Source organism: Cyprinus carpio, chromosome B16 (genome assembly GCF_018340385.1).
Source record: "Cyprinus carpio isolate SPL01 chromosome B16, ASM1834038v1, whole genome shotgun sequence".
NCBI classification, from domain to species: domain Eukaryota; kingdom Metazoa; phylum Chordata; class Actinopteri; order Cypriniformes; family Cyprinidae; genus Cyprinus; species Cyprinus carpio.
Genome location: NC_056612.1, coordinates 11,729,632 through 11,749,339, shown reverse-complemented (window position 1 = coordinate 11,749,339; position 19,708 = coordinate 11,729,632). Strand labels below are relative to the sequence as shown.

The 19,708-nt window shown below is 35.0% G+C and overlaps 1 protein-coding gene and 1 long non-coding RNA gene across 7 annotated transcripts in view; one reads left to right on the top strand and one right to left on the bottom strand.

The window, feature by feature from the left end:
• LOC109085248 overlaps window positions 1-19,708 on the bottom strand; it is a 33,608-nt gene that overhangs the window by 7,263 nt on the left and 6,637 nt on the right. The window contains exons 2-6 of one of the 6 annotated variants that reach the window (XM_042740765.1): window positions 9,766-9,803; window positions 6,546-6,581; window positions 6,006-6,111; window positions 3,998-4,216; window positions 2,383-2,523 (exon numbers count right to left, since the gene is read on the bottom strand). In XM_042740765.1, the coding sequence (XP_042596699.1) occupies window positions 2,383-2,523; window positions 3,998-4,216; window positions 6,006-6,111; window positions 6,546-6,581; window positions 9,766-9,803 (540 nt within the window). The remainder of the gene's footprint in view (window positions 1-2,382; window positions 2,524-3,997; window positions 4,217-6,005; window positions 6,112-6,545; window positions 6,582-9,765; window positions 9,804-19,708) is intronic. The other 5 variants (XM_042740768.1, XM_042740766.1, XM_042740769.1 and 2 more) reach the window with 5 other exon arrangements.
• LOC122139963 lies at window positions 8,772-10,114 on the top strand. Its single transcript, XR_006156685.1, has 3 exons — window positions 8,772-8,869; window positions 9,007-9,076; window positions 9,570-10,114. It is a non-coding gene; the product is annotated as an uncharacterized LOC122139963 (long non-coding RNA).

Here is a 19,708-nt window from a genome sequence, read left to right as displayed (position 1 = left end):
AAACAATGTTGAATAATAATAACTGCACATTCTTTTTCTGTGGGTGAAATCTCTTGCCTCAGCATACCCCATGGCCATCATTGTGAAATTAAAATGAGTGTTCACTCATTTTCACCCCTCCGGCAGGGCAGAAATGAGATTCTTCATTTAGTGAGGAAATGGTTTTGTAATGTAGCATAGCAACACTCACTCGTACACAGACTGCCCACCGAGCTTATTCTTCTCTTGCCCTTTTTCTCTCTATAGACCCTCTATGGCAGCATCCTTACTGGAATGAAACCCCATAAATTTGTGATTTGTGCTCTACAGCAAAAAACTTGACTCACAAATGATTTCAGTACAGGTGACTCAAGAGGAATTATGCAATACTATAAAACTAATAAGCATAAATACAAATGGCAGTACTTTTGAAAAAAAAAAATATATTTTTCCTATAAAATAATGTACTGCTCAAATGCATATATATTTATTTTTATGGAAACATTGGTACATTATATATATATATATATATATATATATATATATATAATGTTTGATCAAGTAATGTGAACAAAAGTATTGATTTACACACACACACACACACACACACACACACACACACACACACACACACACACACACACACACACACACACACACATAATGTTTGATAAAGTAATGTGAACACACACTTTTGTTCATGTTACTTGATCAAACATAATATATTATATATAATGTATCAGTGTTTCCACAAAATAGTAAACAACTATTTTCAACGCTTATAATAGTAAGAAATGTTTCTTGATCACACAATCAGCATATAAGAATGATTTCTGAACGATCATGTGGCACTGAAGACTGAAGTAATCATAGGAATATGCCATCATAGGAATTACTAACATTTTAAAATATATTAAAATAAAAAATTAAGTTGTAATAATATTAAACAATATATCTGTTTTTATTCTATTGTTGATAAAATAATTGGTTTTATTTCAAAGAAAATTTTACAAAATTTGACCCACCCCAAAAAGTTTTAAACAATTTTGATTTACATTTTTTTAGCAATACTTCTTGTAATAAAAATGTAAAAGATATAATATAATATAATATAATATAATATAATATAATATAATATAATATAATATAATATAATATAATATAATATAATATAATATAATATAATATAATATAATATAATATAATAAAAAATTCGGCAAAGATGCATTAAATTGATCAAAAGTGACAGAAAATACTTATATTGTTATATCTAAAAAAACTATTTCATATACATTATATGAAAATATATATATTAAATAAATATTATTAATGTTTTTAAATATACTAAAATAGAAAATATTTATTTTAAATAAAAATAATATTACACAATATTCATTTTTTTTAAATGCCAACAGAAGCTTTGGTGAATATAGGCCTAAGAGACATTCAAAAATATTTGTAAAAATCCTAAAGACCCAAAACCCTTTGAAATCTAATCTAATCGAATCTAATCTAATCTAATCTAATCTAATCTAATCTAATCTAATCTAATCTAATCTAATCTAATCTAATCTAATCTATGGATAATTTTTTACACATTAGGTTCTGGAGCAGGGCATATTTTACTCTTTATCTGGTGCTGGAAATCAGGTTATATTCTTATATTCTATGACTAATGGCACATATGTTGCAGATGTTGATGAGAAACTACCATCTGGATTAATAAAAGCCTTTTGTTCGAAACTTCCGGGCCTGTGAAACTAGTTTTGTTACACCTCTGCCTTAGCGTTTGACATAATTATCACATTATCCGTCTGTTACATGTCGTCATTTGGCATGCAGATGGCTTTGGTTGTTCTGAGCTCTCATGTGAGTCTGTAAGGCTGTACTGAACTGTTCAGTGGATAAGTTCTCATTCTCCTGAGAGTCACGGGTCCCTGACCTTTATTTATTCATTTATTCAAAACCCAGTGTGCACTGCATTCTAAATCAGCTGCAATATAGCAATCCCACCCTCACTCTAGGGGGCTTTCAATGGAAAGCTTTCTTCTTAGAGAAACCTCAGCATAGGACTATATAAAAGGAAAACAAAAGAAAATGTCTAATTTTTCAGTCCTTACGGAATTAGTCATGGATTTCAAGCATATCTTCTTCCCATATTTTTTGAGCTGGGATGGAAAGATGGGCTAAGTTGTTGAAAGAAAGTGTTTAATTGTGGTTTATGACAGCACGTTGCCTGAATAATTGCAGCACTCATCAGAGCTCACACTGTGACACGGAAGTTCTGTTGCTAAATTGATTTTATTCCCAATTTTAGGCTAGGTTTCCAGCCTAAAGTGCAGTAGAAAGAAGCACAGTAATTCTCTGAGCTTGCAAGTGAATGCTGGGAAATGTAGTCAGTACCTCGGCTGGTGATGCTTTCCTGGTTGGCCTCGCTCAGGTGGGCTACGCTCCCCTGATTAGATCCAGCGCTTGTGCTCTCGCCGTCCATAGAGCTCCAGGCCAGCAGCGTCGCCTCAGAGATCGCAAACTGCTGAAGCACACCTGACAAAATTCAGGATTAGATTGTTTATTGTTGGCCATAAAAACACATCACAGCTTCCTAGCATAGCAACGTTTTAAAGAAAGAATGTGAGAACAGGACCGTTACATTTATCAATATACTGTATGTGTATTGATACTTGTTTGTATTTTGTAGATGCTAGTGACGTTATTGCTATTCAACTTCTTATTGTAACAGGGTATTATTGGCTATATGTTTGAGACTAATATTAATTTGAACCTTGAATACTAAAACCACCTGTGTTTGGACAATATATGATTTATATAGATTAAAATAAACTCTATTGTTCAAAGTTTTGTTGTCAGTAATTTATTTTATTTTTAGGAAAATTTATACTTTTATTCTGCAAAGACACTTTAAAATTATCCAATGTGACATTAAAGAATTTACATTGTTACCAAAAAAAAAGAAGCAGAAAAAAACTATTTTAAATAAATGGTGTTCTTTTAAACTGTGAGTGAGTGAAATGTTAAGCAGCCCTGTTTTTAACAATATTATTTATAATTAATGTTTCTTAGCATATTAGAATGATTTCTGTAGGATCTAAAAAAGACTAAAAAAAGTAATAAATTAGATGTTAAAATGATTTAAAATAGAAAACAGCTATTAATTTGTAATAATATTTCCCAATATAACTGCTTTACTGTGTTTATTGATTTTTAAATCAAATAAATGGCTTGGTGAGTAAAACGTCTTTCAAAAACTTTTAAAAATCACACCAGTCCAAAACATTTGAACGGTTCCTCATATTTAACCCAAGGGAAAAAAATTAAGTTTGTATTTTTAAAAGATATTTTTAACAGTTTATATGCTCAACAAATAAATCCAAAACAATTCCTTGATACTTTTTTCTTTTATGTTTAAATTAAAGTCTGTAATGGACAAATTCATTGACACATTACTAAAAAAAAAAAAAAAATTTATTCACACCTCAAACTTAATCTCTGTCACCTGACTGTGGAAATACTATAAAGAAGCCTCGTCATCTCAGAGATGGTGTCATGAATAAGAGATAGCAGCAAACATCCCAGACACATTCGCGGCATTCTCATAGTCATAAATAAGGTATGATGATGCATTCAGCAGCAGATGGGAGCAAGTGAACTTAATATGGATAGTACTATCTCTCAGACCTTACCACAACACAGTTCAACATTTCAAAAGAAGCATTAAATGCACTCAATATATTTCACTCATAATTAACCCCCCCTAAAGGGATAGAGATTAGATAGGGAAATTCTGTCATCCCTTACCCACCCTTTGTCATTCCAAACCCCTGTTGTTCTTTCTTCTGTTGAAGATACATATTAGTAACCAAATGGTTTCGGTTCCTACTGACTTTCCCATCGTTACACTTCCACATTGTGGGTCTTCTGTATGTTGTGCGTCTTCAGTCATTTCTAAGCACTAGATTTTGTGTAGGTCTTTCTATCTATTAAACACTCTGTCTCTCACCTGCGGCGAAGCGAGCCTCCTTCTCTCCATCACTGAGGTCGCTGTATGCGTCATTCTCCAGCTTGCGCTCTTGTTGGAGGTGCAGACTGGAGGTGCGTCCTGTGCCCCCCACGCCCACCGTCTGCATGCCCCAGCTCTGCCACTCAATCATGTGAGCCACGCGCCCCTGGGCCATCGCTGTCGGCTTTGTCACCTTGTCTTTCATAGAGCGAGACACTCCTGCAGTGTATGGACAGACAGAGGGCGGATGAGGGGATAAGAAGGCAGCGAGAGGACGTTTTTTAGATTATGGAGAGAAAGAGGGGGAAAAATGAGAAGAGAAGAAAATTAAGTAGCTTTACAGTATGAGGCCACCTGCTCAGAGACTATATGGGGTATATGAGTGAATATAACTTGGAAATTGGGAATATATTAGTGTGCTCAGAGGTTGCACTATATTATCTTACAGACTGAATTTAAAAAGTGCCCATCATTATCTATTTTTATCTGTCCTGATTGTTTTAGTTTCACTGATTTTTACTAGGACTATTATATAAAAGTATAGCACCATCACCTTGACATAACCAAGGTTAATACTTTTACAATAATTAAAAATGACTTTATGTTTTACATTATGTAGCAAAAAGTAACCAATTATGGTACATCTTTATGGAAAATAACCTGCAGTCTGTTTATTTGAATCTATGGACAGTTTCCTAGTTTCTCCTAGTTATTATCTCCAAGTTTCTGTAAATTAACTAAAATTATTAGAATTTCTTGATTCAGTCAATTTTAAGAGCTGTATGTTCATCAGGGATCCCACTTTTTTAAGCTACACTCTCTAAAAAATGTCACTGCTATGGAACTCTTTCAACTTTAGGTACTAATAAACAGTATACAGTACATTAATGTACCAATTACAGCTTTTTTTATTTTTTGAGAGTGCATGAATTGACTTGACTTTACCAATCGTGTGAACTAGATAAGGATTAAGGATTTGAATTTTAAAAAAAAAAAAATTATTTCTACCCATTAAAATATTTTAGAGCTTGAATTAGTCTGTTAAAATGATGAAAAGCATTTTTTATTATCCTTTAATGTTTTAAATTTCAACTGCCAATGCAACCTCTCCATGTGTTGTCTTATAATGTTTCCGTTGTTGACAAATATGTGTAGAATTGTTTGAGGTAAGGAAATGAAAATGACTTTCATAATGAGATGTAGATGGTTATGGTATGGAAAAATAAATAACCAAGTTTTATTTCCAAGGGATGGGAATTTGTCTTGCTGGAATGACTTCTTTCTACACTAATGAAGATCTACACACAATAATAGCCTTATACACTTTCTCCTGCATTTTCTTTTATTAGTTTCAGCTTATTCAGTGAAGCTACATCTGTGATATACTAAAGCCAGGCTGTAACGATCTGTTTGAATACCAGTAAATTCTGTGTGGAGACTTTATATAAGCCACACCGAGAAAAAATCAATTGCTCCTTGACATTTGGACAGAATGTACAATTTTTTTTTTTTACCAGTGCATTAGTGCAAACATACCGAGATAATTCTAAAATCTCCCAAGCTCTTAGGTAATGCCTAATGAAATGATGAACATGAATTATTAAAATTTAAGAAAAGAATGTTTCAGAGAAGGCTATAGACTGCACTGCACACAACAGTACTACAAAAACACAGATACAGGAGTCTGAGAAACAACATTACAAGACACACACTGACTGATCTCCAAACTTTACAAGCACTTTACATACAAAAACCTGCCTCGCCCATCAACCACCGCTTAGGATAAAATGAAAAGCCGTATGACAGTGCATTGTGGGAAGCATATTGTTTACTTTTCAGGAAACTATTCTTATTTGGATCTGGAATTCACCAATGGCACGAGCCATTGGAGAGTGTTGTAAATGGAAATGGGTGGTGAAAAGGGAAACCCACAAGGGTCCATGTTGGCTCCATCTCAGTCTGGAGTCAACATGGGGTCAGTTTACCATTTCACAGGACAGACACACACCTGACACACCTGTCAGAGAGGACTTAGCCAGAGCGCCGATTCCATAGGCGTTGGAGTTCTGCTTCTTCAGCCGAGGGAGGATTGAGGTTGTGTCCTCCATAGACAACTGAAATGAAGGAAGGCATTCAAGAGAGAAAAATGGGACAGAAAACAGGTAAGGTGGAGAAATAGATGGTTTCGATGGAGCAGGAGCAGAAATGAAATGCAAAATTTTAAGCGTGGGTGGAAGTTTATGAAAAGGAAAGAGGTGATAAGAGAAGTTAGATAGAAAGTTAGCAAAGTGGTTTCCAGAGGTTGTGAAACTACATTTCCCAACAGCCTGCTACTTAATTTCTGTCCATTTGCATGATGGGAAGGGTAGTCTTTTGTCATTTACAGTATGTCCGCAAAAAATCGAAGTACTACAGCACACCAACAAATCACCGCAAAAGAGAGACGGATCAAACCGAGGAATGGGGTGTGAGACAGGAGACAGCTACTGTGATTCAGAGGAAAATAATGAAAGGAAAGAAATGGAGGAATGATATTCACAACACTTACATTGATTCCATCCCATGAAAAGTCTGTTCGGCCATGCTGAGAGAGAGAGGAAAGAGGGATGGGGAAAGAAAGGGATGGGGATAGACAGAGTTGAAGAAAGAGGAGAGAAGAGCAAGAGAGACGGCCACAGAGAAAGGAGAGGAGAGAGAGGGGGATTGTGACAGAACAAGGCATTTTAAAAAACATGTGAAGTTGAAGGAGAAATAGAGAAATAAAAAAGAACAGAGAGGAAATCAAATTCTGAGAAGCTGATTTATTGGCCGGACTAACAGAGAGGAGAAATAAAAGGAATAGTTCAGCCAAAAAAAAAAATTAAATTCAGTCACTTTTACTTATCCTCAGGTTAATCCAAACACTTCTTGGCACTTTGAAATACAAAATGACAAATAGTGGTTGCTGTTTTCCATGCAGTTACAATGAACTGGAAGTAAAGCTTTTAAGCACCATGAACATATATCATAAACATGGTCCATACAGCTGTCTAAAATGTCTTTTGAAACTATATGACATCTTTGTGTAAGAAACAGGCCAAAATGTGTTCACCACTGAGCTGTTAAACTATTGCGATTGAGTCTGTCAGCTGAATCTAAAGAAACGGATCATGCTTTGAGTCAAATGGTTCAAAGATCAGACTCAAAAGAACGACTTGTTGATAAATTTGACTTTTATCATTTCTCTCATGAACTCTCAGGAAGGCACCAAAGAAATATATACTGTGTATATAGGCTATATATTTCTTTGGTGCCTTCCTAAGAGTTCTTGAGATATATAAACTATGTAATAAATTTTTTAAATACAAATTTTGGTCTGTTCACACAAAGCTGACTTGGAATATAGCACACAAGTCATCTGGGCGACTTTTATAATAAAGATGAAGCAACTACTTTTACATCCTTGAAAGATTCAATGATTGTTCATTGTCAAAGAATGGAAAAGACTGTTTAAAAAAAAATCTTCTTTTGTGTTATGCTGAATGAAAAAAGTTATTGTGTTGAGGATGATTGGAATATGAGGGTGAGTAAATTATTATAGTTTTGTTTTTGTTTTCTTAAATATATTTTTTGTTTGTTTTTATGTACTATCTGTAACAGACTTTGATAGTAGCTAGAGAATAACTCGATTTTTACTTTTTCTGAAGAAAGATGCGAGAAGTACCACAAAGGTGTTGCCAGGGTGTTTCTGTGCAGTTGCTGAAGTATTCTTGTTTTAGCACATTCATTCCCTCCTTCAATAAGAATTTGTTTGTAATCAGTTTTATCATCTGCAAGGTGAAAATCACACGTCTGATTGCTCAGAAAAGTAATAACATATCTCTCCTCAACAATCCACAGGATTTAATACATTGTTTCATTCAAGTCTATAGCAGAAACGTGCGGGATGAGTTCCATGCCAAAGTTTAAGTGTTTTTTCAAATCCCCAGCTGTAGGTATGAGCAATAGTAATAGTTAAGTTTGCTTTGGCAAGCACACAGAAGCATTCACAAAATAGATTTTACATGAAAAACTATGGCCTCACACTTATTGCATAGACCAAGGGACAGATAAAAGTCATAAGCAAACTTTATGCTAAAAGCAAGACTATTTCTATGTAGCCCATAAGAAACTTGTTTTTATAATACAATAAAACAACAACACAGACACAGTGACAAAGACAGCAAATACAGGGAGTCTAATGCAGTTAGCCCATGCTGAAGACACAGTATAGGTGAAGGGATGAATGCTGTAATAGACTGTTGACTACAGTCGTCTTACTATTTTTAGAGGTAAAGAGATACACTAGCCAGGAAGGCTCAGGGACAGAGATCAATCCCAGAGAGCTGTGTTTACTTACTATTACAGATCAGATGTTTTGTATATAGCACAAAAGCATGTGGATGTTACAGTATACTACATTTAAGTACATATTCATTTGTAGCAATATGTGCTCAGTGCTGTCCTGATATTTGTATATTAAATCAGATGCTGAATAATATAGTCAAAAACGAAATTTGTGCTTCTGGAGAGCACAAATTTCAAACACAAAATCAAAATGAGCATTTACTTTCCAACAGTGCACAATTAACCATTAGCCAACATGTTGCTCCAAAGGAAAAAAAAAAGTTTGTCCTCTTAAGTTCTTTTCAATTATTATTTCTGTAGGTTACATTGATGCGCCAGCAGGTGGCGAAGCTCGATCATTTTTTATAAATGAATCATTTGAATAATTAATTCCGACTCATTTAAAGACATTGATTCATTCAGGAATGAACCACCAACCGTGTTTTGATTGGAGACACTCGACGGTTCGGAGTGACTCTGCTTTGGCTTTGATTTAAACTAGACAAGGTAACCGCCAATAATCTGTATAAAATATAAGTATGTAACCATTATCATAGATATAAACCGAATATCTTGTTTCGTTCAGAAATGTGTCAGATGTGGATCTAAATTCCTTTCCGAATTACATTGTTTGTTGTTATTAGGACTTCAATCAGGTACTTCAGAGTCAGAAAAGTGTGACAGAACCGTGTATATTGACTTATTAACAAGAAGGTACGTATCTCATGAAAAGACCTTTTGAATTTCATATATTTTGTCTTCATGCAGCCAAAATGGAATCAGCTTTAAAAGCTTCCAAAAATGAGAGAGAGGGAGCAAATCTCATAAATATGCTTTGTGTGAGATAAAATGAATGCTTGGCTTACTCATTCAAATTTATCAACAATATGTATGAAGACATAAGAAGAAATAAAAGCAAGCAAAGTGATGTGTCAGTGGTGATACTGAGCATCCATTGAGCAAAATCATCATCTCTCCCTTAAGCACAGACCCAGAACCAGTCTCCAGTGTCACTGCAGCGCTGAAGGCAAATACTATAAGCCTGCTTTCTGGGTCAGTTCTTAAGGGTGTGAGGCACAAAACACACAAACTTAACCAAAAGTAAATGCTAACTACAACAACAGCAAACTACAAGCCAGGTTGGGTTGTAGCACTAAACCACATGCTTTTAACTAGACTAATGCGCAAATGTCTTTCTGCGATTAAGGAGGAGAGCTGGCTCACTTCCCTAACTGAGATAATCTCTTCCTGTTTTTGGACACCTTGGCCTCTTTCTTGGAGCAGGATGCCTTTTCCCCCCCGAAACATGAATTTGTGGTTTGGAGTGTCAATGCGTGTCAGCCTTGTTGAGAGATCTGTCTAATTTAGTACATGTATGTTGGTGTAATAGGCAGCTTGTGTACCTGTTCCCCATCCTTCTGCACAGGAACTCCATCTGCTGCTGGAGAGAGAAGGAGATAAAAAAAGTGTAAATTATAGCAGGGTGCTTTGAGACTCAAATAGGAAAAGTATAAGCAGGGCATATATTTTTGTGATTTGAAGAGTAGTTGGCTGTGAACCATATTTCAAGGATGTTACAAGATCAGGAAGTGATCTTACAATAAAACACTGTAAACTACATCAGTGCAGTCTACAGTACATCTACTGCCTACATTTCTTATAAAAACAACTGAATTGCCTCTGTTATAGTAATTAGCGTTTGCTGAGAACTTGGACCTTGTTTATTTGTAATTAATTTTCTCTTAGCCAGTTTAATAGTGTTACTGAGCATAATTGGTTGCACTGTGTGAAACTAAGCTTTTTATTAAAATGACTCTAAAAAGATTATACCTTGCAGTCTACTCTGTATGTGGCAAAAGAGTACAGAAATTATATAATCTTTCATAAACATTTAAAAAAGGTGAGTAAAACAGAAACACCTTCAGGAATTTCAAATTAAACAAAGGCAAAGCTAAATTCAAGTTGTTTTAAGATTGATCATGTTCTGTGATATTTGTTAATAAATGATACATTACATTAATGATAGAGTCTAATCATGTGTCAGTTTATGCCTATTTAATTCTAAAAGTATAATTGTCAAAAATAATGTTAAATGGTAATAATTATCCACAGAGATTGAAAATTAATTCATTTAATAGAGTATAATTTAATAGGTATCAGTATTGGTATCAATATCAGGCTTTGATGGTAAAATTTAAATTTTAGGTGCAAATAAACACAAAAAATTGTATTGTTTATTATTTAAGATATTTAAATTACATCATAACCCTCAACTTATTACAATAAATCTGTATATATATATATATATATATATATATATATATATATATATATATATATATATATATATAAGACATGCTGCTCCATCACAGTTATTTCCTGCTACTGTTCACTGTCAAGTGGCATTACAGAACTACTTCTATAAAATGAATGGATTGCAGGAAACACTAGCAAGGGAGAAACACTAGCAAGGGCAGTCAACAACAGAAAATGACGGTGCATTAAAAGCCTAATTTAATCAAATCCCAACACCTTTCACCTGCCTACATACATGCTGTTCTTTCATTATAATCACAGCTTGACCTACTGATAATACACTACAACAATAAAGAAAAGATAGAGAGAGAGAGAGAGTACATGTAGAGGTGTCAACCTAGAGTTAACCAGGAATCCAAGTAAACAAAAAAAGAGACTAATTTTTCTTCCCCCCAACCACTGCAGCATAATATTATTATAGATTTCATTAGTTCTCATGCACTGGCCCACTTCATAAGTGCCCTAATAATATAATTAAATAATTACGCATAATTATTCATTACCTAAAAAATGATGGGCCAAAACAGATACGGTGGAAAACAGGTCACCTGTATTTGGGCCTGAATGATTAACGAATCCTATCCTTTTATTTATATATTTTGCTCCTTTCCTTACACAGACTAATCCTGATTCCACAAAAACTCAATTACAGAAGGCCCTGTGCTAATTAAGCTTAAACACAGCTTTGGTCTCAGGGTGATTTCTAACATTATTAAATGAGTAATATTCTTTCATAATCAGCCATGACATGGGCAAGGGTGTGTAACCTTACACTCTGCTAATTATGTTGGGATATTAAGAAAGGATTTCTGTGTTTGTGACCTTCCCTTGTTTTTCAGAGATGTGAACACTTGTAGATGTTATAATTAATTAAATCATGTGGATAAACAGGTGAGATTGAAAATAAGAGCTGTTGAATTAATCTCAGTGCATATTCAGTTATTTAAAAAATTGAGATCGGTGTCAGTTAGGACTTTTATATGCTATCTGTCGTTCTTCTTAAAGGTAACTTAGCAGCCACCAAATAAATATCATTGTTCTCAGCTTTATTTACTGTATAAGAAACCCTATTGGCTATTTTACAAAAGCCATGAACCATTATTATGGGTGCCATCAGAAAGAGAGTTCAATAATATTGCTTTCTCCAGTGAAAAATCAGATCAAGCACCATTAACAAAGGAAAACAGTCAAAAACAGTTCAAAACACATATGTTGTTGAATTTAGATGTGAGAGAATAACTGGACTTTTTCACTTGAAGACACTTTATTATGGAGTATGGACTGGTATTTATAGGCCTGAAGTGACTATTTAAAGTTAAAATGCCTTAGTGATGTATTCATTCATTACAAACACACAACCTTTCCACATTAATAAATTTAATGGAATTGTGTCATTTACTTGTGGATTATTGTGATGTTTTTATGAGTTATTTGAAGTCTCATTCTTACTGCACCCATTCACTGCAGAGGATCCATTGATAAACAAGTGATGCAATGGTACATTTTCTTCAAATCTGTTCAGATGAAGAAACAAACTCATCAACACCTTGGGTGGTCTGAGGGTGAATCACTTTTCAGCAATTCTTCATTTTTGGGCGAACTGTTTGATTTGTTTCATTTACGAAGTTCTCATTAATAGAATAATTAGTGCAGCCCAACAAATGCCTTATGTGTGTGTTATACGATGTGATGCAGAAATAGAAAGCAGTGTAGTTTGACATTTGAGAGGGAAACTGTAGTTGATCTCTCTGTCTGGATGACAGAGTAGCTCTGTGGTCTCTGGAGTGACGGCTAGCATTGTGACACACTGACCTACTGATACACTAACACCAGCCATTTTATTCTGTCCCTTTAGAGATTATTCACAGTCTTTGTCAAGATCAGGAGCCAGATATTATGAAGATACATCTGTGTCTGTCTGGCTTAATTAAATTCATGGTTACAACTGCAAATTTGTGGATTTTAAGCATATGTGTATTTACTATGTGGATATACAGTGGGACTTTGGAGGTGGGGGCTCTAAAATCTGGTAGTGATCCTGGTGACCTAAGCAAGATATTTAGTTTGTGACTGGAATGAAACTCTTGTTTGATATGAAAGGTTATGAAAGATTATTGTGAGATAAAATAATAAAAAAAAGTTAAATTGAATTGTGAGATATAAATGTACAATTGTTACATAAAGCCACAATTGTGAAAGATAAAGTCACATTGTGAGATATACAGTGGTTACACTGCAAAAGCAAAAGTTCCAATAATGAAATACAAATTCACAATTGTGAGATATAAAATCACGCCACGTTGTCATGCTTTGAAATATAAAGTCTTATTTCCTAGAAACAAAGTTGCAGTTGTGAAATATAAATTCAGGTTGTGACATATAAAATTCAAATTCCTAAATACAAAGTTGCAAAAATGTATCAAAAGTCACCTTGTAAGATAAAAAACACACTGGGAGATATGAAGTCCCAACTGTGAGATATATAGTCACTCTGAGGTAGAATGGGGAGGCGGAATGCACTTACAAGGAATTGAATGAATTGACAAGGACATTTTTTTTTCTTTTTAGAATCTAATTTAACCTGATGATATGTCATTAATTGATCTAACTCTAATGTTGTTTGGAAGTAAACATACTAAACAAACCCCTGCTGACCGTATGACTGATTTGATAATGATTGGGAATGTCATTAAAGTTGAAGAAATGATAATGAGGTACTGCAGTATCTAATGGTCTCCATTCTCTCAGCATCCTAGAAAACAGCAGCCAATTCAATTAAAGCTATGAATGTGGCACTCATCAGCCCATCCAGCCTGCAAACGCCCTTAATGACCTTGAAGAAACCTACACTGAACCAGATAGATGATTCAATCACTTTTTGTTCCATTGTTTTAAGACCCAAATGTCTGACAAAAAATAACTAAATTCCCATGCTACATACAGTCTGGATGACTGTTTATTATTCACAAAAACCACAGAAATAAGCATTAATATTCAATATGAGCCTGTTTGGTCTGCAGGGCTGTCTGTAGTAGCTCTTTCTTCTCCTCTCAGCACTTAATCCCCATTCATCTCTTCCTCATTACACAGCGACTGTGATTTTCTGGTTCCTCCTTCACTTTTGACCTTTGACCTTTCACCTGTCCACTGAATTAATCACCTCCTCCAGATAAAACATATTTCCCTGACGTAAATCTTAAGGTGCCTAAGGCAGTGTGTGCCCTAGATAACAATACAAGCATACGTACACACACATAGTAACACACCTTTGGGATTCATTTAGCCAAGATTAACGTTTCAAATTGAAGAAAAGTTTGTTTTTCAAGGCACTGTGACTTTTCTTACACACACACACACACACACACACACACACACACACACACTGTCTGTTTAATGGCTCTAAAGCTCAGCTAACTCTATAAAGACTAAACAAAGGTAACTGCAAACCTCATAGTGTCACTTGGCATTCACTGCTTTTGTATTTGTGAGCATTGCAAACTGGGATTTGAATTGCTCACAATAATATCAACCATACGCCGTGTATTTGCATTGCCTCCACGATCACGATCATGGGTTGCAAGAAACAATGTTTTGGCATTCAGGTTGAGGTTTTGTAAATCTGTCTAAGCTTCCATGTTAGATTTTTTTTAAATCATGCCAAGCAGAGTTGGAACTTCCAGCTTGCTGAGCCATTTTCAGGTTTCCTGGCCCAAAATGTATTTTAGTAAGCTGCTTTACTGAATGTTGGCACTGCACGTAGAATCCTGAAATAGGATAACAAAGGTACAAATTATACAATCACAAGTACTGTAGAGAAACATGTCTCCACTCTATTTTGTTTGTATGGCCAACATAAAAAGTTGAAATCATTCAATCTCTTTAATCAAATTCCATCTTATTCCATTAAATCAATGAACCCTCCAAAGCTATGCACTTTTTCAGTCATAATCATATTCCATTTTCTGAAGAAAATGTGAGTGGGTGCTGTTTACTTAGGCATTCTGAGTGGTTGTTAGGGTGTTTTGAGTGGTTGCTAGGTGATCCATCCATAAACGTAAGACTATGAGATCTTTTTTCCACGTTTCATCAATAACCAGGTGAAGAGTTTCTATATTTATAAAAGTTAAAGTAAGCCACCCTTCTGCTATATTGCACTGAAAACTGGAAAGCAAATTCATTTCATTCAGTACAGACAATCCAGGATGAGTTAGACGCTGAACAAGGTAATATTTAAGGGCCGTTTACACAATTTTTTGTGTTGTTTGGCCTTTCATTTACATGCTACCATCTTTTTGGGGGCCTGAAATGCACATTTTTGGAAGTTTTGAAAATGATACCATTATTGTCTCTAAAATGTGAATTTGTAAAAACCGTGATATGTGTTACGTGTTCGGACTATTTTGTGCACAGGTGCATACAGTTTCTTAACAAAGTGTCATCGCCAGCTACTGGCCTGGCATGAGTATTAGTGTTTTTAGTTGTTTTTCGCAAATCAAAACGAGAATCATTTTGACATTGTTGTCATTTGTACTTGCATTTTTTTCCCTTTTTTAATACGCTGTTGTCATGTAATCATCCCTTAGAGATTAGCACCCTTGGCAACTTCCTTGTAAAGACATGCTTTTAATAAGGCTGCTGTGTGTGGTCAGCTCAAATGGACAAACGGTCTTGTCAGCAAACATTTCACTTGCAATTAAAAGGATTTGACAAAAACATGAGCAAACTGATTCTGTTATACAATATGTCTTCTCCAGGCAGTCATACACTGTATTGTTCTTATTACACAAAAACATAAGAATTTCATCAGTCTCCCTACAGGTTTTTAGAGCTAATAGGAGAAGAACTAATGAATGTCGTTTTGTTTCAGCCATTTCAAGATCAAGGCAAGGGGCATGAGGCTTTAGTTTTAGTAAGTCTTACATGGCTTTGACAGTCAACTGATATCAGTAAATTCTTGTTTCATGAGCATAAACAGACAAATAGGTTTAAATAATAAATAAAGTAAAAAATGACTTGTGCGACACTCTCAAGTTGGTTTCTTGGTGTGATATAATGGGATGAAATGTACAGTGTCCATTAACAATCAACACAAAACGAGTGAATCATCTTTGCTTAACGTGCACTTACACTTGATACTGACTGGAAGGAATGATGTCCTTATATCCGGAGAAAGCTATCCGTTAACATTCATGCACAGTCCAAAAGATCTTCCAACGACTGTCCTAAACTGTGAAGTTAAAGGCAGCAAATAGACATTCCTAAAAATCATGTTAAAAAAAAAATAAAAAAAATATTTTCTCAAAATATATCAATGCAGAAAGATGCCAGATGGTGTATTTGCACTAATCACTCTGGAGCTTCTTTTTAAACTAAATGCAATTGTAAAAAATGAAAATAAATACAAAATGGTAAAAGATATTCCACTTTCCCACAACAGTTTAAAATACTGTACTACAGCTTTAAAATGTGCATTGTTTTTTAATGAGCCTGTGATGTTTCATTTACATTTAGTAATTTAGCAGATGATTTTATACGGTGACTTCAAAATGAGGACCACAGAAACAATCAAACGAGCAAATGTTTTTTATATAACAATAACTAAAAAGAAAGCAAATAGATATGATAGAAAAAGAATAGAAGATGCTAGTGTTAGAGGGTCAATTTCTTTTTATAAGTAAGAAGAAGAAAAGTAGATAGAATTGAAATTTAATAGAGAGTTGTTAGTGTTAAAGGGTCAAGTGTAGATGGAAGAGATGTGTCTTTAGACATCTCTTGAAGATGGCTAAAGACTGTTTGGATCGAGTTGGGCAGGTCATTTCACCAGGAGGGACAGTTAATGTAAAAGTCTGTGAAAGTGATTTTGTCCTCTTTGGGAAGGCACTATAATGTGGTGTTCACTTGCAGAAAGCAAGATTCTGGAGGGCACATATGTGAATTTACAGTAAAGGGGTGCAGAGCAAGGGGTTGTTTTGTAGGCAAACATAATTGCCTTGAATTTTATGCGAGCGGCTATTGGTAGCCAGTGCAAACTGATGAACAGAGGTGTGACATGTGCTCCTTTCAGCTTGTTAAAAGACTACTCTGGCAGGATGTTTACATCCTCTATTGCTCATAGTTCACTACAGGGAAAGATGAAGCTTCACGTGCACTTGCTAGTCTAGTGTGACTGCATTTTTAGATACATACAGGATCCTTTTGTTTCAACCTAGCCAGATCTTAAACAAATCAATTAAAATGGTAATATACTTTCTATATTCTCATTTTACAAACCTCCACTGGGATTCCCAGTATTATCAACAATAGCATTGCTTGAGGACTCACTGCTAATGATATCCAATCTAAAACATTACCCAGTATCATTACTGCAACAAATTCCCACTCATGCATTAACTGACTTCCAAAACCCAAGATCAATTCCTCAAATATGTCCAACAAATCTGCAGAATGCATGGACAATGAGAGCCGTGCTCTGTGTAGCCTATAAAGCTGTTGCAGTTGCTGCATAAGGAGCAATTTCAGGCGAGCACATGATCCTGTACGATGAGGTGACTCGTTTTCCCCAGCGCTTCTCTTCTCTCTGATACCTCCCCTGTGGCCAAGCCACGGTGCAGCTCTGCTAGTAACGACGCAAAGCTGCAGAGGAGAGGAAAGATGAGAGAGAAAGAAGCGCGGCCGTGCGGAACGAAGAACCCGCATCAGCCACATCACGTCTGCTGCAGCTGGAGTTATGACAACCGCCGCTAAGAGAGACTCTGTCGCTGCCTATCTGTTAACGGAAGACAGAGAGGAATTCCGGTGAATGTCACCTCGTTTCAACACTGAAGCGTGTGTTTGAGAGAATGCGTCCGTGATTATCAGCTAATGACCTGTGTAATTAATGCCTATCCGTCTGTCTGCAGCAGACTGTATTTCTGCACCATAGTATGATTAATCTATTTCTATAAATATTGCGGTCAATCACGCAATGTAGGCCTATGTGTGACTGCAGAAGAGCACTGCAGCTCTGTGAAATCTCTTTCTTTGAGGAACTCAAACACCACTGAAGATCACGGTTTGAGTCAAACTTCGTTTGCAAGGGCGTTGTTATTCAATGCTGACAACAATAGAAAAGATTGGCTAGTTTTGTGTCTGTGAGAGAGATTGCGCTTAGTAATCATATATCATTAAGTGGGTGTCCCTTAGTAACATAATATCACAGATGCCATACAGTCGTACCAAATGGAGGCGAGAAATGTGTTAAAGGCTGCTCACTGCCGCTTATTATTGTGCTGAAAGTGATTGAGTTTGTTCAAACCATACACTGTATGAAGTTCAAACAAGCATAAACTATTTTTATATGTTATTGTTAGGTAAATATATATTTTTTAAAATCTATCTTTAAAGAAATCTGAATTCTAAAACCATATAAATGTTACTAAATATTTGAATGCGTTAAACAATAGCATAAATAACACCCTATAAACTGTTGAACAATGAAATTAACCTGCAGCAGAGAGGATATTCAAGTTAGATCCCAGTTCCAAAGATGCATAATATAGGCTTGTAGCCTATAGCCTTATATTATGCAAAAAGCAATAGGATACATTAATTGTGTAGGATGTCCGTATACACACAGTATTCAGAAGCAAAAAACACCTGTAGTTGGTAGGCTATGCTGCATCTGCTGAGAAGTGTAGTGCAGTGCTGGTAGATATTTTTTGAGGCCCCTGGAGCTATGGAGCCATCATGTTTAATAAGTTGAAAAACAAAAGTGAGAACTGTGTGCCAGGTGGATGTCTTTAAAAGTAAGTGTTTTAGGTACTAGAAAAGCTGTTAAACTGTACTGTTTGTTTACAGTGGACATTAAATGAAAATCATCCTATTATTATCTCAGTGCATGAATCTAAACTGTGAACTTCATTGTGTGAGCTTCATTTTATCTTTAACAATACCAAAGTAAATGTTTGAAAGCATACTTCATTAAGACATAATTTCTTTATCAAATTTAGAGCACACTCTGAATCTCTAGGAATTCAGGCGCTATTATTAACTGTTATTTGGTGATGTGTCTGTGTTTATTCTTGCCATGGTGAGATGACCAGAAGTAAATTACCATACTTAACCATAGGTCCAGGACCCGCCAGGGGGCCTCAATTTCAAGGATTATGAATTCATGTAATTATTATGCAGGATTACGTAAAATTATTCAAAGGAATATATTGTTATTATTAATATAATAATACTGTAAAAACCCCATAACTATTTTTTTTGGATTGTTTCCCAGTTTACTTTAACAACAACAATCAATAAAAGAAAATTATTAAAAACAAGTAACTTTTTTCATTATTATAGCTGCAAAAAACATTTTAGTTAAAAATAGATTTACAATGTTAGTTAATTCAGATTTATGAATTTAGATGTTAATGTAGTATACAATAATACTTTTATTAATACATTAAAAATGTATAAATAAAAGCTTAATTATAAATAAGTAAATTTAGAAACACTGTTATTTCAGAGAGCATTTGTAGTAATCAAACAAATAAATAAAGAAAGAAACTTGTTGTACATAAATGAATATGTGCTTTCACATGGACATCAGTGGCCTAGAAAAAGCAATTTCATTCTACATGAGGATGGTTGGTTGCCCCTCATGATGATGGGCATGTTTAGATCATATGTCTAGTGTAATACTAGCCTACTCACTTTATTTCAGTGAACACCTATCACTTCCAATTGTGAATTTGTTGACCTTGATTTGACCCCCAAACCAGTTAAGCGCATAACCCAGCCCACAGCTGGTTTTATTGGTCAACTAAATCAAGCAGTCACCTGTCAAGAAAAGGTCAGACTTTATGGATTCAGTTCAGAATAAATTACGAATGGATCCGAAGCGTGACAAACAGTATTGCTATTTATTAGGATGTGCAGCCAACTAAGATTGAGGTCAGGGTGTATTTTTTTCAGCATTTTGCAGATAATCTAAATGCATCTACTGAAAATGAACCCTACTTATTCAAAGTGTACTCCTGATCTTGCTCCGATTGATTC